The 21,947-nt window shown below is 47.3% G+C and overlaps 1 protein-coding gene across 1 annotated transcript in view; it reads right to left on the reverse strand.

The window, feature by feature from the left end:
- dnah5 (dynein, axonemal, heavy chain 5) overlaps window positions 1-21,947 on the reverse strand; it is a 126,530-nt gene that overhangs the window by 20,430 nt on the left and 84,153 nt on the right. Inside the window, 12 exon segments of the mRNA XM_048260674.1 lie at window positions 171-292; window positions 2,111-2,301; window positions 3,365-3,479; window positions 4,373-4,616; window positions 7,661-7,843; window positions 9,222-9,377; window positions 10,027-10,343; window positions 10,851-10,986; window positions 12,523-12,660; window positions 13,378-13,557; window positions 18,943-19,146; window positions 21,291-21,467. Of these exon segments, the coding sequence (XP_048116631.1) occupies window positions 171-292; window positions 2,111-2,301; window positions 3,365-3,479; window positions 4,373-4,616; window positions 7,661-7,843; window positions 9,222-9,377; window positions 10,027-10,343; window positions 10,851-10,986; window positions 12,523-12,660; window positions 13,378-13,557; window positions 18,943-19,146; window positions 21,291-21,467 (2,163 nt within the window).

Below are 21,947 nucleotides of genomic sequence, written 5' to 3' on the forward strand. Positions count from 1 at the left end.
TGCTCCCCATGGTGATGTGTGCCTGTCACTCATCACCGTGGTAACAGTCTCTGCATAGTTATGATGAATCTAATGCTGACATTTTTTGTAGGACAGATGGTAGTTAAGGACAAGAAGAGAGAGTGATGACACACACACACACACACACACACACACACACACACACACACCTGATCCAAGATGTCAGAGAACTGCCAGAGTTTGCTGAGCTCTACTAGGTTGAGCCATGTCATATCCAGGATCCACTTCGCTGGTTTAGGCGGACAACCTTTCAGATCCAATGAGGCACCACCTTTGTGTGTGTGTGTGTGTGTGTGTGTGTGTGCATAGAAAAATACATAGGTTAGATTCACGTTGAACAACAATATCAACACACACACACACACACACACACACACACACACACACACACACACACACACACACACACAGAATGGCAGCCACATGGAGACACAGCAGGGGAATGATATCAAATCTTCAATCATTTGAGTTCTGCTATTTCCTCATACGATCCCTTTTCAGTAGAAGATGCACTCTTCACACAAATGCTTCATACAATGAACCATGTGTGCCTTTATGTGTGTGTGTGTGTGTGTGTGTGTGTGTGTGTGTGTGTGTGTTAAGTACCTATTTCACCTCCCGCAGATGCACTTGGCTTGTTGTATTACTGTGCGTCATTTTCGAACATGCACTGAAACACACCTCTTTGAATGGAGCAGAATAGAGCTGTTTTGACATAAAACTTAAATGGGGTCCATTTGTGAGTGTGTGCGTGTGTGTGTGTGTCTGTGTGTGTGTGCGTGTGTGCATGTGTGTGTGTGCATGTGTGTGTGTTGTGTGTGTGTGTGTGTGTGTGTGTGTGTGTGTGTGTGTGTGTGTGTGTGTGTGTGTGTGTGTGTGTGTGTGTGTGTGTGTCTGTGTGTGTGTGTGTGTGTGTGTGTGTGTGTGTGTGAGGCCATTGTGTACGTGTGCGTGCGTGTGTGAGGCCATTGTGTACGTGTGCGTGCGTGTGCGAGGCCATTGTGTACGTGTGCGTGCGTGTGCGAGGCCATTGTGTGCTCATGCTGCTCTAGGAACATGTGTTCCGTCATCTTTCCCTTGAGATTGATGACGCAAGTCTTACTGACACCTGCACCTGCTTCTCTGGCTGTCTCCCACCAACACACTCCCTGGGACAGTGTCACACACGCGCTCACATGCAAACACAATCGAGGCAATCTGTTTTTGGAAAATCCTTGGATGACTTGAAGAAAAGCCCCATTTTTCATGGGCGTCTGAAACCTTTCCCGAAAAACTGAGCTGCACACACGCGCAAACACACACACACACACACACACACACACACACACACACACACACACAGACATCTGTCCCTTGGGAACTTGAGAGAAAGTGGCGGCCCTCTTCTCCTGCATATTTCATGAGCTCTCTGCTGCTTCTCTCCCACTGCCCTGACTAAAGCCTCCCCCAATCACTCTATCCAAACAGGTGCTTCATCACCAGCAATTCATATTTCAAAAGGCAGCTTTGTGGCTATGTATGGTTCAGGGACATAATTCAGTAAAACATTATGTATTATAACGACTACATTTGGAATATTGTAGGCACCTGAATTGAACTGTACTAGTGCCTTCCAATGATCCAAAAAACATTCTCTCAGGGAAGCATAATGCATTTTTTATACCTTTTGAACAAATTTCTGGTGTGGTCTGGGAACTAGATTGTTTGGGAGAACTAGCTTAGAAGAGGCAGGTGAGCAATTTACTATGAGGAAGTGGGGTGAGTGATAGTTATGAACATTATTTATAAAACATTTAAAAATTGAAGTACCTGTGTTGAGTAACTTAAGGTGACGCCTAGGTGTTTATGACGTTAACTTTACTAATTATACTATTAATATATAATTATGCTATATTTACTACTATATATTACTATACTATAGTAATACATATTTCCTACTTTTCTTTATCTTTACTTCTGGTTCCAGAGTGGACTGAGATCTCTGCATCTTAGAGGTTGGCTGTGTTCTGGTGATGTCGGTTGTGCGGTGGTGTGTACCTTTAATGAGAGTGAGGAGCTCCTCGTGTTTGATGCGTGCGGTGGTGTGTACCTTTAATGAGTGTGAGGAACTCCTCGTGCTTGATGCGTGAGCTCTGCATGTCGATCTTCAGGGCCAGCAGAAGTGTGAAGAGGAACTTGTGCTCCTCGTAGAAACCACGCGCCGCATAGTTGTGCACCTCAAAGGTCATGTGATCGATGATGTTGGTGATGCGTTTGCTGGTGATGGGGCTCTTGGCTGACCTGAACATAGTGGTTTGACAGATTCATCAGCACCACTGATCAGTTCACAGTACATGCACAGACACAGACACAGACAAACACAAACGCACACAAACACACGCACACACATACACACTCACACACAAACTCTCTCTCTCTCTCTCTCACACACTAGAATCTCATGAGATTGTTGCAAGTTTTAAAGAAACCTTGTGTGCTTCACTGCAACTTCTGCCTTGTTTACCTTTTACGCATTAATGGCAGTTACTCCCTTGATACAGTATTCCTCTACCTTAGGGTAGCAATAAGGCTTTTATATCAGGTTAATATCACTAGCACCACAGAACATAGCAGCAGTGCATAGGGAGTATACTGTATGCAGTATGGTGGTAGAATAGGGAGTATGCAGTATATGTGGTGTTAAAGGGAGTATAGGGGCATAGGGAGTATATGCAGTAGGGTGGTGTGGGGGCATAGGGAGTATATGCAGTATGGTGGTGTGGGGGCATAGGGGGTATATGCAGTATGGTGGTGTTAGAGGGAGTATAGGGGCATAGGGAGTATGCAGTATGGTGGGGTGGGTGCATAGGGAGTATATGCAGTACGGTGGTGTGGGGGCATAGAGAGTATACAGTATGCAGTATGGTGGGGTGGGTGCATAGGGAGTATATGCAGTACAGTGGTGTGGGGGCATAGGGAGTATATGCAGTATGGTGGTGTGGGGGCATAGGGAGTATATGCAGTAGGGTGGTGTGGGGGCATAGGGAGTATGCAGTAGGGTGGTGGTGGGCATGGGGGCATAGGGGTATTATATGCAGTAGAATGGTGTAGGGGGCATGGGGGTGTATACAGTATGGCAGTATGGTGGTGGGGGGCATAGGGATTATATGCAGTATGGTGGTGTGGGGGCATAGGGAGTATATGCAGTAGGGTGGTGTGGGGGCATAGGGAGTATATGCAGTATGGTGGTGTGGGGGCATAGGGAGTATATGCAGTATGGTGGTGTGGGGGCATAGGGAGTATATGCAGTATGGTGGTGTGGGGGCATAGGGAGTATATGCAGTACGGTGGTGTGGGGGCAGACCTGGCGAGGGAGAGGTCGAAGAGGCCCAGGAACTGGCGCAGCGACGTCTGGTACATGACGTTGACCATACTCATCTCTGTGATGAGGAAGTAGAGGATGCTTCCTCGCGTGGCCACTGGAACAACAGAGGAAGAAGAGGACAACGAAGATGAGGAAAATGAGGACTGATTATCATACTGAGGAGATGGCCACACAGACATTACAAAAGCTGCTATTTGCACTCCTGACTGCTCTTCTAGCGGTACCATGATGGCCACTGAACCAGGCTTGTGCAAAATTCCAGAATTGAATTGAAACTGGCTCTTAAATTCCAATTCAATTCTTGAATTTCACTTGCATTTCAATTGAGGTAGCAAACAGGAAGCAGAATTGCAATTCGAATTGTGCACAACCCTGCACTGAACAGCGGGAGCAAAGAAGAGAAATGACCACTGGCTCATCATGCAAAGAGAGAGCAAGCAGGAGCTGCGATTTGCACTCGTCACGGCACGGCACTGGCGCCCTACTGGTTTGCGCTTTGGACTTGGAACCGGAGGGTTGCCGGTTCGAACCCCGACCAGTAGGAAGTGGCTGAAGTGCCCTTGAGCAAGGCACCTAACCCCTCACTGCTCCCCGAGCACCGCTGTTGTTGCAGGCAGCTCACTGCGCCGGGGATTAGTGTGTGCTTCACCTCACTGTGTGTACACTGTGTGCTGAGTGTGTTTCACTAATTCACGGATTGGGATAAATGCAGAGACCAAATTTCCCTCACGGGATCAAAAGAGTATATATACTTATACTTATACTGGTAAGTACAGAAATAATCAGCAGACCTCATAAAACAGGAACTGAAAAATCATGAGCAATTTCATAAACTGACTCTATTAGTTGGTACACCAGCTCAGATTGAACTCTCTCCCCAACCTCTTGCCATGGATCACAGCCCAATCAGAGATGGACCAGGACCTAGCCTGAGAGCAAATCCATCCCATCATCATCCCCTGCGCCATGGCAACGTGGAGGTCTCACCGGGGCGGTACTCCTCTCGTGCGGCGTTGATCTGGACCTCGGTCTCGGCGGCGATCTGCAACTTCTGAGTGACCTCCTCGGCGGTGCGCTTGGTGTTGCCCAGCACCAAGATGAGGCTCTCGTCGTCCACCAGCGAGCCCTGGGTGCTGCTCAGACGCAGCAGCAGGTTGTCCTCCAGCTCCTTCATCTTGCGCTTGTTGCACGCCACGTCCTCCAGCAGGGTAGTGCGCTCCTTCTCCAACTCCTGGCAGGCGGCAGGACAAACACACACACACACACACGCACACGCACACACGCACACAAGCACACGCACGCACACGCGCACACGCACGCACACGCCCACACACACATACACAAAATAAGCAAATTAGCATCCAGCATATTAGTGTTAGTGTGTGTGTGTGTGTGTGTGATGTTAATGTTAATGTTGTTTTAATGTATTTCAATGCTTTCATAATAAGGGTTAGGTATAGATTGCTTTTTGTTTAAAGACAATATTGTGTAAAATGGTGTTTGACTTATCATCCAACAGAGGCCCTCCCCTCCTCTTGGATGGCCAGGTGCACTGGGGTTGGTATGACTACAGGTAGCTGGGGGCCTGATTTGAAACGCAAGCTGCTTTGGATTCATGTCGGGCTGCCAGCACATCATTGGACCTCTACAGAAACTGAAGCAGTCAGTGACTCTGTCCTGTTGTGCAGTGCTGCAGGGATATTGGACACACTCTGCTTACATTCTGAGAGCAAAACCCATTTTCTTTTTGCTGTTGTTTCATTCAGTTTCCTCTGCCAATTGCAATTTCATATTCCTGACAAGGTTATACAGAAGGCCGGATGTACAGAGAAAGCGTTAATACCGTGTTTTTCTATGCGCAGTAAGTGAACGCTGTGCTGTGCCATATTGCGGGGAATTTACTAAGCTGTCACTTTATTACGTAAACAACGCTCATCAGCGCCCCTCCCCGCCCCCTCTACAACGCGTATTGCTTGCCCACAGCTGAAACATAAGTGTAGTAGAATAGAGTTAACCAACTGCAACATTAAAAAGAATCAAAGTTTAGCGATCATACATGATAAGATGTCAACGAGCAGCGGCATACAGAGTAGGCCTGGTAGTTCTACTAATGGACTTAAAAAAATACTTGAACTATTTCCTGCACGTAGACTAGGACTATGATTTACAGTAACACCCTAGTCTAGCAGATTGGGAAATGTATGTCGTGAAAGTGAAAATACGATACGAAAAAAATACGAAACAAAAGTTATTTGACTTAGTACAATGAAGAAAACTGATGCTCCGAACACTGATTCAGCTGTCTCTAAAAGTTTCTCTGACGGATTTAACCGCAATTTGGATTACACCTGCTTTTAACAGGTGCAATTTTTCCACCGCAAAACAGACATGCGTTGTTTTCATACATATTTGCACGATACTCCCACTTTCCCCTGACCCTCCTACGAATGCATGACAAGGAAATGTGCAAATAGCCATTCTCCTGCGACAGGCAGTCATAAACTTTTTTCCTCGAATGCGGCCTGTTTTTACATACCATGCCATGTTTTTTCTGCCGCGTTCTGAAATCAAAATCGCCTGAAATTGGAGGCAAAACATCTGACCCAGAGTGATCTTTCTTTCGTTATGCATTCTGTTTTTTTTTTACCCCTTGGTTTTCAACACTTTTCAACACTAATAAGTCTTTTCCACTCTTTTGGATATCCTGGAAGGGCCTGACATTTGGCTACATCTTTTTTTGGCTAAATCCCATTTCTAGCCCTTAGCCCTACCCCTCCGTTTTGCCCCTCCACATCAGGGCTATGGGAGACTGTCTGCTATTTAGACCATCTCTGCCACCCATGTGTTCATCTGTGTGATCAGTGCACCGGTCTCCTGAGATCGGATTAGGGCACTCAGCAGTTGGCATTGCCAGCGGGGTCTCCTGTGCCAGTTGGTGGTGGGCACCCTGATCGCTGAGCCTCCCCTCAACCCACGCTCCTGAACTCTCTGGGCTGTTTCTGGTGGCTGGATAGATGCAGGCCTGCAGCGGAGAAACTGAGGACATGACTTTGCCCGGGGGCAACAACGGCCCAGTCACTGGTCACAGCCAAAACACTTCAGTTGCCATGGCGACCTGCGAAGATGCAGAGCCTGCCCGTCTAAATTAAATGTGGTGGGCGCAGTGTGTGATGGTGATGAGATGCTGACATCTGTTTTAAACACACTTTGTTTACGCACTGATTGAGCGAAGATTGATGGGGGTTGTGTAATTCCCTTGAGTTAATCACATCAAACCAATGTTTCTATGCCTCTCGTCTCTCCTCTCCTCCACTCCACTCACCCCTTCTTTCCTCTCCTCCTCTTATCTGTCCTCCACTCTGTTCTTCTTATTCTCCTCCTCTCCTCTTCTGCTCCCCTTCAACTCTCCCACCTATGTCTCCATTATCTTCTCCTCCTCTGTCCCTCCTCCTCTCTTCTCTCCTTTATCACTCCCTCTCTTCTCCTCCTCCTCTCTTCTCTCCTTTATCACTCCCTTTCTCCTCCTCCTCTCTTCTCTTCTTTATCACTTCCTCTCTTCTCCTCCTATCTTCTTATCATCTCTCTCTTCTCCTACTTTTTCCTGTGTTTCTCATTCAGCATGTCCATCTGTCTCTCCCTTCATTTGTCTTGCCATCTCCTACTCTCCTCTCCTCTCATCCTCTCTTTCTCCTTTCCTCTCCTTCTCCTCTCCTCCTTCTCTCCTCTCCTGTCTGCTCCTCTGTGTCCATACTCCTCTCCTCTCATCCTCTCTTTCTCCTCTCCCCTCCTTCTCCTCTCCTCCTTCTCTCCTCTCCTGTCTGCTCCTCTGTGTCCATACTCCTCTCCTCTCATCCTTTCTTTCTCCTCTCCTCTCCTTCTCCTCTCCTCTCCTCCTTCTCTCCTCTCCTGTCTGCTCCTCTGTGTCCATACTCCTCTCCTCTCATCTGCTCTATTCATCATCCCCCACACCTCTCCTGTTTTCTCCTCTCCTCCTCTCATCTCTTTTCCTCTCCTCCTCTCATCTCTTCTTCCTCTTCTCCTCTCCTCCTCTCATCTCTTCTCCTCTCCTCCTCTCATCTCTTCTTCCTCTTCTCCTCTGCTCTCTCTCCTATCATTCTTTTTCCTCTGTTCTCCTGTCCTCCTCTAATCTATTTCCCCTCTCTCCTCTGCTTCTCCATTCTCTCTCTCTCTCCTCTCGTCCTTTCTCCTCCTCCTCTCTCTCTCTCCATCTACTCTTCATCTTCTACTCCCTTTTCTCCGCTCCCCTCCTCGCACCTGTTTCTCGGTGAGAATGACACGTCCAAGCAGTTGGTCCTCCAGGCCTCTCATGGTGACCGTGAAGTCGATGATGGAGGTGCGGGCGCTGACCTCGGGCGTATACGCCGGGTTGGGCAGCTTAGTGGTCATGTACAGCCGGAATCCTTTCATCACGTCCACCTCCTTATCCCCGACCTTCACCTGTGGGACATACACACACGCACACACACACACACACACACACACACACACACACACACACACACACACACACACACACACACACACACACACACACACACACACACAAACAGATCAGTGAGGGCAGCCTACCTTACAGCCCACCTTAATCCAGAGATGTGACGGTACGAGAAAACACACGCACGTCAGTGGTGTCTCTGGATGAAGATTATTGACCACCTTCTCCTAGAGAGGTAAACACACATCCTTGATGTCATGGCAGGCCCCTGCTTATTATTGCTTTCTGTGTGTGTGTTTGGAGTGGGGGGGGCCCTCTGGGGGATGGCCTGGTGTGAACGTGGTGAAGTGTGGCCTTGGCGCCAGGCGATCAGGTGTTTACACGCCGCATCTGATTAAAGCTGTCAGCCACACAGATGGGAGCAGCTGCCATGACGACCACAGAACGTCAGCAACATCGGCAGACTCGCCGAGGAAGGAGAGAACCGATAATGAGACGACCAGAGATGAGCCCCCAGGACTAGGATGTTTCACACACACACACACACACACACACACACACGCGCGCATACACACACACACATACACACAAGCACACACACACGTATACATAAAAATAAACACACGCACACACACATACACACTTGGACACATACATACACAGACCCTCAATTACAGACATTCGCTAAGGCAGATACAATGCACACAGACACACACACACACACACACACACACACACACACACACACACATTGTGTGTTCTCACCTCAAAAGGTACATGCAAAGACCCCCTTTCTGTCCTCTGTAAGAAAGGTTGGGACTCTGTGTGTTCTCACCTCAAAAGGTACATGCAAAGACCCTTTCTGTCCTCTGTAAGAAAAGGTTGGGACTCTGTGTGTTCTCACCTCAAAAGGTACATGCAAAGACCCTTTCTGTCCTCTGTAAGAAAAGGTTGGGACTCTGTGTGTTCTCACCTCAAAAGGTACATGCAAAGACCCTTTCAGTCCGATTCTATTGTTTGTCACAAAGTAAACATAAAAAAGTAAAGGTGTCTAGTATTTAGCACAGTAAAAGCAACAAGGACTTGCAGCAGGACATTTACATTTACAATCTACAGTACATGTATTCATTTAGCTTCTCAAAGTGATTTACTACATATGTCAACTATAACACAAGGGCCAATGTACCCGGAGCAACTCAGGGTAAAGTGCCTTGCTCAAGGGCACAATGGCTGGGAATTGAACTCACAACTTTTTAGGCTACTGCGTGCTAGCCCAGCTCCTTAACCACTATGCTACCACCGCCTACCAGTTAAATATCGAACCGAAGAATCAAACAGATTTGGCCATACTCCTATAATAAGACTAGTAAAGACAGAGACCTTGTAGGTGGTGCCAGTCTTGATGAAGTTCTTCTCCAGGACGCTGTCCAGGGCAGGATCCAGCTCCTCGCCTACATCCTCGATCAGCAGGGGCCGCCCCAGAGACAGGCTGTCCTCCAGGTGGTTGCGGAAATATTTGTGGTTCAGGGAAGTGATCTGGTAGAACCCAGAAAATACAAGTCAGTGTTTTTTTTTTACATTTTATTATTATTCTAATGATCACTGTCTTGAAAAAGGAAAGAGTGAGTTTAATACATGTATGTGGATATAAACACAGCTCCATCTGTGTATTACCTGACATTATCCTACACTTTGCACTATTTTATCTGTACCTGGCCAGTTATTACTTCTATTTGATATTTTATTGCCGGTACGTGATGTGCTATTACCTGTAGCTGAGTACTTTTATCTGATATTACCAGCATCTTACCTATTATTATGAGTTGCTACCTCTAGCTAAGTTAGGGATAACGGCCGCCGAGGTGTCCTGTTATACGGAATTAATGGACGAGGGCGAGGGGCAGAGTAGAGGAGTTGCCTCCGCCCGAGTCCATTAATTCCGTATAACTGGACACACCTCGAAGGCCGTTATCCCTTACTTAGCTAGAGGTAGCAACTGATAATAACAGGTAAGATGCTGGTAATATCAGATAGAAGTACTCAGCTACAGGTAATAGCACATCACGTACGGCAATAAAATACCTACCGTTACCTGAAGCTCATTCTACCTGACCCAGCCTTACCTGAAGCTCATTCTACCTGACCCAGCCTTACCTGAAGCTTATTCTACCTGACCCAGCCTTACCTGAAGCTCATTCCTGGCCTCCTTGTTCTTGATCCAGATCTTGCCTTGGGTCTGTGGGTCGACGAGGAGGGGGAAGCGAGCGGCTTTGGTGACGATGATGCCATTCTGGATGGACAGGTCATCGTTGGGCAGGCCCTGAAGGTTCCACTCACTGACGGTGGGCGCGTCGATCAGCATCTCCGTCAGGTTGAGGTTTGCGCCGAAGGGGATGCGGCGACTCCTCATCTCCTGCTGCCAGTCCGTCAGGAGAAGATTCCGGAACTCCTGGTTGAAGGGGCCAGAGTAGGACAGGAAGGCCGTCGCCAGGAGTACGTCGCCTGACAAAAACACCTGCCGCTTTACCAACCGTACTGACAGTAACTGGCTTACCTGTTCTAAAACAATTACACACCAACTCACCTTTACCAAACTCACTCCTATCAACAGCTAGACAGACAGACAGACAGACAGACAGATAGATAGATAGATAGATAGATAGATAGATAGAAAACAACCCTCTCTTGCATATGATTAGAGATGTCTAATAGGCCTAGTTGAGGTTGGGGTGCTTTCATCTGCATGATGGGGTTTTCTACTCAAAAGAGCTTTATTGGCATGATGAAAACTCCATTTGTACTGGCAAAGCAAGTCAGACTGATTTTTGAACTCTGATAAATCTTGCATTGTGGGCCTAGACTAGATTGGGATGAGACTGTAAAAGGCCAATAAAGCAGACAGCACTTTACTGTGACTCTGATCTGGCATGGAGAGATGGTCAAGAGAATGGGCTATGATCTGATAGAGCTGAGCTGGACACTTGGGACATTGGCAGTGGCTCTACGCACCAACGAGGCGTTTGGTCTGGACGGCAAACTCCTTGCTCTGCTCCGTCCAGCGTTCCTTCTCCCCAGCCAGGCCACTGATCAGAGACGAGGCCGTCTGCATCTTATGCCTGCAGCGCTCCGCGTCCTCCAGCAAAGCCTTGTGGGAAACAAAATAGAGAGTCACAGAAGCGCACACACACACACACATATGAACTATGTGAGACAGCTAAAGAATAAAAAGTTTTGTACTGCAGTACACAAACATCGACTAAACATTTAGGGCCCTGTGTTATGCCTGGCACCTTGTGGTGCCAAGTGGGACGCAATGTGTCTGCTAGTTTGAGACCAACGTTGTTATCTTCCCGTCTGGAGTGCACATTGTCTACTTGTCGACTTGTGCACCCAGGGGTGAAAAAATAAGGTGTGGTCAAGTGCATTGAACACACATTTCTATTTAGATGCCACTGAAAATGATTACACCACAGAAGAACCTGGTCTAAAGTGAAAGGTGCTGTATTCCACTGTTATTTTGAGAATGCATTATTAAGAAATCTAAATTATGATCAGCCCAGTACTGGTAAAACCCTCGCAACAAGTCTCCCGCAGCACAATGCAAAGACTGTACCAGTGTGCTTGGCTGAATGTCCTTAGGATTTTTATTCACTCTTAACGGTAATGGGAAATGACACTTCCATTGGTTTATTTGACGCCCAATACACACAAATGATTAATTAAGAAGCCTAATTAAGAAGCCTATGATTTAGTAACCTTCAGAAAGGCATGAAGACACAGAGGAAGAGCGTTTCAGGCGAAAAAGAACCCTGACACAAACTAAGCCTTCAGCATCTTCCAGAATAGCAGGAGGTTTTCAGACCTCCGAGCACACACACACACACACTCACGGTGCACTAACTACGCTGAGACACACAAAAGACTGCGCATGGAGCTGGCGGCCTGTCTCCTGGGAGATTTGGAGATGATGTCGACGCCAGGTGTGCTGCTGTCAAAAAATCACTCTCCATGCTGTCGATTCGCGGTGTCACATAATAATCACCAGACTGGAAGCAGGGCTTGCTGATGTTTATTGTTTATTGAGAGCACTAGTGCATAAACTATGAAAACATAACTGTAACCTTAAAAATGCCACAAGTTAAGTGATTTGTTTGAAACACAAATATGCAGACGCACGCACGCACGCACGCACGCACACACACACACACACACACACACACACCCTTTGCAGGTGCAGAAAAGGAAGGGAAGAACACAGTCCTGAAATTTCTCCATCCCTTTTTGAGTATGTGCATGTGTGTGTGTGCATTATCTGTATTTATCACCCGGAGAGAAGAAATACTCTTGGGCGGAGTACTTTGCCTCCTGCCCTCGGCCATTAATTCCGTATAACAGGACACCTTGGCGGTCGTTATCCCATAAAGCATGTATGATCCATATTTAGACCTACATTAGTATGCTTAAACCTCCATTGCAACAGGAGCCAACTGTGCTGAAAGTCTGCATAAACCTCCCCTCCGGCACGGCAGCAGCTACAGTAGCACCCAAGGGTTTTAGCTTCCTTGCAAGCCTGCTCGGCTCCCAATCTGAGGTGCTGCGAGTTTTTTGCGGGTTCAAGCCTGGGCAAGGTGCAGGCGCTGAACCACACAGCCAAAACCCAACGCAGGCGACACGTGCTCACCTGCTTCTCCATCATGGCCTTCTCGTACTCCGCCTGCACCACGTCCAGTTCGGCCTGCTTGGCGTCCAGCTCGGCCCGCGCCTTCTGCAGGTCCACGTTGGCGAGGGCCAGCCGGTTCTCCTGCACTGCCAGGTTGGCCTGAGGAAACATGCAATATTAATGGACGCCGCGGGGGGCTTGCGTAATCCACTTCTGCCGCCGCAGGCAGACAGGCAGGCCCACTGCGAAAGGACAAGCAAGAAATCAATTTGTGAGTTTCTGTGCAAGGAGTACGGACGCAAAAGGTCAACAGAAAGTCGGGAGGGAGGAGGGGGTACGTCCTCAGAGGAGTCATCATCCACTGAGGTGAAGAAACTCGGAGGGAGCCCGGGAACCTGCTGTCTTCAATCAAAGTCTAATCATCCATGTCACAATGGGCACATGAAAGAGAAGGGACAGCCCAGGGGTGTGGCCCCTCAGTGGGACTTGAAAGGACTTTTGCTGTGCCACTGTCACAAACACTGTTGCACCATGCAACCTCACTGTCACAGTATTTGACAACAAAGCCAAAAGAGTGTGAGCGGTCCTACACGACGCCAGAGCAAGGGTTGGATGATGGTGGGGGGCAACAGTTTACTGCTGCAAAGGTTTACTACTTTGGGGGAAAACATCAGGGACCATAACATTTACTGTAGCACAAGTCACTCTGAAGGCCTTATGGCACCTTTAGAATGATCTACAAAAGTGACTACACACTTCAAGATCAAATCTAAATCAATCTTCTACACTACACTTGTTTAACTCTTCCACTTACAGTATACTTCCTGAATCGAATAAATGGTGATCGACTTCTTGAGTGTCTGTGGTCAAACCCACCTTGAGAGGCAACACCTCCTTGTTGATGGAATAGAAGGAAGCCATGGCCTTGGTCCAGGAGCAGAGTCCGGCCACGTTGCCACACACCCTTTTGGCCGTCTCGATGTTGTAGTCGGCCATGTCGAAGTAGGGACCCAGCAGCTCCACCACCTCCTCATTGATGGTGTCTTTGGGGAATTGCTGTGGGGAGAAGACACACAATTCAGATGCATCTACTCTGTCTCTGATGGGGCGAGGGACGATAGGGGGTGATGTTTGCATGTAGTAACCTGATAGGGACGATAGGGGGCGATGTTTGCATGTAGTAACCTGATAGGGGCGATAGGGGGCGATGTTTGCATGTAGTAGCCTGATAGGGGTGATAGGGGGCGATGTTTGCATGTAGTAGCCTGTAAGGGGGGATAGGGGGCGATGTTTGTATGTAGTAGCCTAATAGGGGCGACAGGGGGCGATGCTTGCATGTAGTAGCCTGATAGGGGCGATAGGGGGCGATGTTTGCATGTAGTAGCCTGAAAAGTCGTGACTTCAATTCCCAGTTGCCCCAGTTGTGTCCTTAATCAAGGCCCTTAACACTGAGAGAGAATCTTTTTTTCTTCTTCCTAAAATTTCCCTAATCCAATGATTCAAATGCATCTATTTATACAGTGCCATTATCTTAAGGCACTTAGCAGGTCCTAAAACGTAGACACTTTATGAAGCAGGTGTGTGTGTGTGTATGTGTGTGTGTGTGTGTGTGTGTGTGTGTGTGTGTGTGTGTGTGTGTGTGTGTGTGTGTGTGTGTGTGTGTGTGTGTGTGTATGTGTGTATGTGTGTGTGTGTGTGTATGTATGTGTTTGTGCGTGTGAGTGTGTGTATGTGTAGGTGTGTGTGTGTGTGTGCTGTGTGTGTGTGTGTGTATATGTGTGTGTGTATGTATGTTTGTGCGTGTGAGTGTGTGTATGTGTAGGTGTGTGTGTGTGTGTGTGCGTCTGTGTGTGTGTGTGTGTGTGCTGTGTGTGTATGTGTGTATATGTGTGTGTGTATGTATGTGTGTGTGTGTGTGTGTGTGCTGTGCAGGTTGTGTGAGGGAAGTAAAGCTGTGCTGATTAAACTGCAGCATAAAGACAGAAGAGAAGCACTCGGAGGGAGCCTGAGGCAGGGAGTGGGGGAGCTTCAGATGTACACCTCAGAGGAGCGCACACACACACACACACTCACACACACACACACACACACACACACACACCACACCACACCATACCACAACACACACACAGACACACACACAGACACAGGAAACAGAGCAGATATGTTTGTACTGAAATGCTCTTTGCTGCCACTACCAAGCCAAACAACTTAAAACTCCTGAGTGCTCTGTGCCCTGAAAAGCAAGGAGACTAACATTTACGGGCACCAGCATTCAACACTAGAACATCTCAAGGGAACCAATACTTCCATACACAGAATCACAGAGGCAAAAATATTTTTTGTTCTTTCTGCAGGGTTTCAAACATCACATTTAGCCCTATATGTCACTTGATTTTATAAAAGTATGCCCATGCATTTTGCTCAATGTCCTTAGGGAGACTCTGGGGGCTGTTAGCCATTTTGTATTTTGAGATATAGTAAGATATATTTGATAATATAACAAATATATTTGATTGCTATAAATAAGGAGGTGATTCCCACAGTTCTGGAGAAACCAGTGAAGAGTCTGGGAAGGTGGTATGATGCAAGCCTTAATGATAAATCACAGGTTGAAGACTTGAGACAGGTCACTAGGCATGGTATTGCAAAAATTGACAAGTCGGGGCTGCCAGGTAAGCTCAAGCTGTGGTGTTTGCAGTTTGGTTTGTTGCCTCGGCTAATGTGGCCATTGACAGTTTATGAAGTTCCTCTGTCAAAGGTAGAGAGGTTGGAAAAAATGATCAACTCCTTTGTCAGAAAATGGCTCGGAGTCCCACGCTGCTTAAGCAGTGTGGCCTTGTATGGGAAGGGTATTGTAGAGTTGCCAATATCTAGTCTGACAGAGGAATTTAAGTGTGCTAAGGCTAGATTGGAATTGACTCTTACTCAGTCCAAGGACCCAGTGGTGAGGAAAGTTGCACCCACAGTTAATGCAGGGAGGAAGTGGAACCCAGAGCAGGCAGTTAAGCAAGCTCAATCAGCATTGAAGCATAGGGATATAATGGGCCATGTGCAGCACGGGCGGGGGGGTCTAGGGGTGGGTGCAAGTAAACCCTTGTGGAGTAAGGCTTCTGCAGGAGAAAAGAGGAAAATGGTAGTGGAGGAAATGCATAGACAGGAGGAGGCTGTACTAAGATGTACTAAGGCAGTGTCGCAGGCAAAACAAGGGCAGTGGGCGAACTGGGAAGGGGTGGAAAAAAGACGGATTAAATGGAAAGATCTATGGGGCATGGAAGCTGGTAAGATCATATTTATGTTAGGTGCTACATATGATGTGCTCCCATCTCCCAAGAATTGAAGTCAATGGTTTGGTGAGGATGATAAATGCATACTTTGCTCGTGTGTGGGCAGTCTCCACCATATCCTATCAGGATGCAAGGTAAGTCTCACCCAGGGGCGTATAATGGCGCCATAACCAGGTATTGAAATGTGTGGCAGCGGCAATAGAGGATAAAAGGAGAGAAGTCAATTCATTAGCAGCTAGTAAAGGGGTAAGGCAAATTAACTTTGTACGTCAGGGGGATAAACCTTGTTCCACGAAGGCCAGGTGTAAAACCAGCCAGTGGAAAAATGGGGCGGGCTGGGAAATGAAGGTTGATCTTGGCCAGCAGATGGCGGTACCTCCACATATAGTGAGTACTAAGCTCACGACCGGCGTAATTCTATGGTCGGATTCAGAGAAGATAGTTTATTTCATTGAACTCACTGTTCCTTGGGAAGACAGAGTGGAAGTGGCCAATGAGCTGAAGAGAGCTAAATACACTGAAATAGCAGAGGAGGCAGCTAAGCGAGGTTGGAGTGCACAATTAAGGCCTATTGAAATCGGTGCACGTGGGTTTGTGGCCAGATCTGCTATTGGCTTGCTGTCTGAATTGGGCATTGGTGGTCGAAGTCTAAGGCAGGTGGTTAGTAACATGTCTTTAGCAGCAGAACGGGCAAGCGAATGGTTGTGGGTAAGGAGAAATTACCCTTCCTGGGGCGCAAGCTAAGGTAAGCTAACTGGCTCATTTGTTTTGTGTTTGTGATGGACTGTGCCTAGGTTGATGGTACTTGGCTAAGGTTTTTTATGGTTTATGGTTCAGTCCGCATCAACGGGACGGACCAACCTAGCCAACTTAGACCATGCCTAGGTTGGTTAAGGGTATTTGGATGTTTGTTGTGGTAATATGGTGGCAGCATGGGGCGTAAGCTAACTGGCTAATTTGTTTTGTGTTTGTGATGGGGCCTAAGCTAACTGGCTAAGCTAACTGGCTAATTTGGTTTGTGTTTGTGATGGGCTGTGCCTAGGTTGATGGTTGGTTGGCCAGGGTATTTTATGGCGATGGTTCAGTCCACATCAACGGGACGGACCAACCTAGCCAACCTTGACCATGCCTGGGCTGGTTAAGAGTATTTTGGGTACTGGATATTTCAATGTGGTAATATGGTGGCAGCATGGAGGGGAGTGTCTCCAGGATGCTGGTTTCACTGTTAAGCCTTCATGAGGTGTCGTGGGCCTAACTTAACGAAACATCGGTGAATGAGGGTGCCCACCCCCAATGACATGCCGCATACTATACACTGCTGTTGGATGGGCCATTTGTATTGTGCTTGTGACCATTTGTTGGCGGATTTGTGGGTAGTGTGCTTTTTAAAGTTAAAGTTAAACTCGGGGACTTTTTTGACTCTTGCCCTATTCCATTAATTCTGTATAACAGGACACCTCGACGGCCATTATCGCTTACATACAGTACTCGCTTACATACATGTAGTGTACTTACTACATGCAATATGGACAAAAGTATTGGGACGGCTGCCATTACATCCACAGGAAGTTCAATGACATCCAATTCTATCCATATCCAATCCATAGGTATTGATATGGAATTGGTCTCCCCTTCCACTATTTTGGGAAAAAATTCCACAAGATCTTAAACATGTCTGTGGATATGTTTTCCCATTCATTCAGAAGATGATCTATGGGGTCAGGCACTTACGCTGGGCAAGAAGGCAAGAATGGCTCCCAATCTCCCTAGCTCCAGTCTAGTTTGGGGGCATAGAGAAACCTGTTCTCTGTGGGCCAGTCAAGTTCTTTCATGCCAGACTCGCCCAAAAATGTCTTCATGGTGGAAACGAAAAGGCCTTCCCCAAACTTCCTGAAACAGTTGGAACTGTCTTGGTTTACTAAAGCATAAAGATTTCCCTTCACTAACCAAATCCAAACCCCTGAAAAACAACCATTACACCATTATCCCTCCACCATCATGACTGAGCAAGATCCATAAAAACATTTTGAAGTGATTTTGGTATGGAAGAACCAAACCCCTTTGGACAATCTAGCACAGATGTTGTGAGTCAGGCCTTTTCGCCTGGCCTCACAAATGCTTTTCTGGATGAATGGGCAAAAACCTTCCATAAACCATCCAAAATCTTGAGAAGCACCTTCCTAGATGGGTGAGGACCAATTCCAGATTTAGAATGGGATGTCATTGACGTTCCTGTGGGTGTAATTGCAGGTGTCCCAATACTTTTGTCCTCCACAAGTCTTCTCTGGTAGCTCTGGTAGGTACACTGCCGACAGAGAAACATGTCGTGTGGTGGAGGAAGAGCAGAGAAATGAATAGAAATGGACACAGCCACCCCATAGGACTTCAATAGAGACAAATGAAGCGACACAGCCACCCCATAGGACTTCAATAGAGACAAGTGAAGCCAATTTGAACCCGTTTCCTGTCATCACCAGATGTACTGCGTACTGTATCCTCTGTGTCAGCTGAGTGATAAACAAGTGATGTTAAGCAACGGACTGAACACAGTACGCGCTAAGAAAATTGATTATGTGCAGTGTGATCTGAGTTCGAGTGCAGCTTAAGGTGATTTGTACCAACGTAGTGCCAACCCCATAAAACATCACTTAATTGTTTTTTCCCCCTAATAGCTTACCCGTAGACTTTCTCTTAGACTGCCTGCGAGTTTCTGATACCATTAGCATTGATTTTGAAAAAAAGTTTATTACTGAGCCATAAAGTCAGATACGAGGTTATGTGAAGTTATTTGCTGTGAAAGTGCTGCCAAAATGAATCAATGGGTCATGGAATGCTAACTCCAGGTGAAGCCTGACTAGCCTCAGAGCCTCCCATACTGGGTCCACTTTCTGAACGTTCACTTACCCCATTGAGGAAGAGGAGGAGGATGAGGAAGAGGAACATGTTGTGTGGGGGAGGAAGAGGAGGATGATGAGGAAGAGGAACATGTTGTGTGGGGGAGGAAGAGGAACATGTTGTGTGGGAGAGGAAGAGGAGGAGGATGAGGAAGAGGAACATGTTATGTGGGGGAGGAAGAGGAGGAGGATGAACAAGAGGAACATGTTGTGTGGGGGAGGAAGAGGAGGAGGATGAGGAACATGGGTTCGGCCCAGACCTGTAGGCTGCCCAGGAAGTTTCCTGCGGTCATGAGCTTGAGCGCCTCTTGCCAGGAGGGGGCAGCGCAGCTCTTCTCTGGGTCCATGCGCACCGGGCTCAGGTGCCGCTGGAACAGCAGCAGGACGCAGTCCATGATGCGCATGATGAGGTGGGGCGGCCGGCCTAGCGTCCGCACCGTGGCGATGTCCGATGGCTTGATGGTCTGGACACACACACATAGACACACAACACACACACACACACACACGCACACACGTTACATCAATTATTATGTTTGTTCATTTATAATATTACTGATCACAAGCTCCAGTCAAGAGAGCACAATGTACAAGACCTCCACTGACTCAAAAAAACGTATGCTATCGGCACCAGAACAACATAGCATGTCTACAGGTCATCAGGCAGTTAACAAAAGCAGACAGAATCAGATAATGAACAAGAAGGGCATCTGTGCTGTGGCATAGATTAATGTCTGTGGGGAAACAGCGTAAGTAGGATGAGTCTGCATCATTAAGCAGACACAGATAAAGATGCACATGCCTTCCTCTATGAATGTGGCTAACTTGTAGTAGATAACACACTGAGGTGTACTGTATGTGTGTGTGTGTACGTGTGTGTGTACTGTACGTTTGTGTGTGTGTGTACGTGTGTGTGTTTGTTTAAAGTGTGTGTGTAGTAGGTAACACAGGTTAAGGCCCTGCTGTGAGATGATGTATGATGATTGTGTAGGTTGAGTTCAGGCCATCAATATTGATCCCATGTCTACCTTAGAACACAGGCAACTCCAGAGAAGAGGGGTGTGTGTGTGTGTGTGTGTGTGTGTGTGTGTGTGTGTGTGTGTGTGTGTGTGTGTGTGTGACATTCTATCAGAACAAATCCCTCAGAGTGATGCACAGGACCCCCAGTTGATCCCGAATCACAATCTGTCGGCATACTGTTTGCCCTTCTATGTATGTGTGTGTGTGTGTGTGTGTGTGTGTGTGCGCGTGTGTGTGTGTTCTGTTAAATTCGTGCTGCTGATCAAAGCATTATCGGTGTATATTACCTACAATATGTTCTTAATCAACCCAATCTAAGAGCAGTGCCGTCATGTGTTATGGCACGTTCCCTTCTAATAATTATACATGCTAGACTCCGTGTGTGTGTGTGTGTGTGTGTGTGTGTGTGTATGTGTGTGTACTGTATGTAGTGTGTCTGTGTGTGGCGTGTGTGTGTAGTGTCCGTGTGTGTGTGTGGCATGGTGTGTGTGTGTGTGTGTATAGTGTGTGTGTCCATGTGTGTGTTTGTGTGTATGTGTGTGTGTGTGTGTGTGTGTGTGTGTGGCATCTGTGTGTGTGTGTGTGTGTGTGTGTGTCCATGTGTGTGTACTGTATGTAGTGTGTGTGTGTGTGTGTCTGTCTGTGTGTGTGTGTGTGGCGTGTGTGTGTGTGTGTGTGTGTAGTGTGTGTGTCCATGTGTGTGTTTGTGTGTATGTGTGTGTGTGTGTGTGTGTGGCATCTGTGTGTGTGTGTGTGTGTGTGTGTGTGTGTGTAGTGTCCGTGTGTGTGTGTGTGGCGTCTGTGTGTGTAGTGTCCGTGTGTGTGTGTGTGTGTGTGTGTGTGTGTGTGTAGTGTCCATGTGTGTGTATGTGTGTGTGGCGTCTGTGTGTGTGTGTGTGTGTGTGTGTGTGTGTGTGTGTGTAGTGTCCGTGTCCGTGTGTGTGTGTGTCTCATAGGCAGCAAGAGGCTGTACCTCCAGCATAATTACCCGCTGCTGGAGGGGAACAGAAATAGCAGCAGATTGCCAGAGGGGGTTACTAACAGGAGGGTCTGATGGGAGGGGGCTGCTCTCTCTGATTCTCTCAAACACACACACAGACACACACACATACACAGATCAAACACACACACACAGACACACACACATACACAGATACAGATACACACACATTTACAAACTATTTCTAGTAATATAGATACACTTATAAATAAATAAATATGTTATTCCCTGTTTGCAAGATTATCGTGTGCGTGTGTGTGTGTGTGTGTGTGTGTCCCCACTCTGCGTGAAACTCTCTGAAAAGCACATAGCAGTGGGAGAGTGACCCTCAGAGGAGTGTAAAGGGGAAGTACACAGTGATCCTGTGGAGCCTGCACCTTACCTGCAGGGATGCAGAGCAGTGGGGAAGCACGCACACACACACACACACACACACACACACACACACACACACACACACACACACACACACACACACACACACACACACACACAACTCAAACACAGAAGCAAATCTGCAGGGGTGAAGAAAAGGTCAAGCTGAACAAGCTCTCTTTCTCTCTCTCACACACACACACACAAACACACCTGCAGTGCATTTTCAGCCTCTTCCAGGGCGGGTTTGGCTGCCTCCAGCTTCTCCTCGGCGATGGCCTTGTCGGCAGAGATGCTGTCCACGATGGCCTGTGCCTTGTCCTTCACCTTCTGGACCTCCACTTTCACCCGCTCCGCCGCCTGAGCCTTCACCGTCACCTCCTTCAGCACCTGGGAGGACACACACACACAGACACACACACACACAAAACATTTCACACAACACTGCCATGGCTAGGTGCTAAATCCACTTATTGACAAATACACACACACACTCGTTAAATGAATGTGTTGTCCCTATCTGGACACAGAGATGTGTTAAAAAACTAAGCAAGCTGTGTTATTTTCAACACATATTGTGTAACAAATAAAAAAAGTAAACAACGCAAACTGTGTTGTCCCTATCTGGACACAGATATGTTTTAAAAACAACGCAAGTTGTGTTGTTTTCAACACATTTGTTTTAAGAGTGCACACACACACACACACACACACACACACATACACACACACACGCACTCACAAATAAAACTTTAACGATGCAAGAAGACAGGGAAGCTGAATGATTAACAAGGTAATGGGGAAACAATGAACAACAAAGGGCGGTGGATATCCATCACTCGGTGTGTGTGTGTGTGTGTGTGTGTGTGT

The sequence above is a fragment of the Alosa alosa genome, chromosome 13 (assembly GCF_017589495.1).
Source record: "Alosa alosa isolate M-15738 ecotype Scorff River chromosome 13, AALO_Geno_1.1, whole genome shotgun sequence".
NCBI classification, from domain to species: domain Eukaryota; kingdom Metazoa; phylum Chordata; class Actinopteri; order Clupeiformes; family Clupeidae; genus Alosa; species Alosa alosa.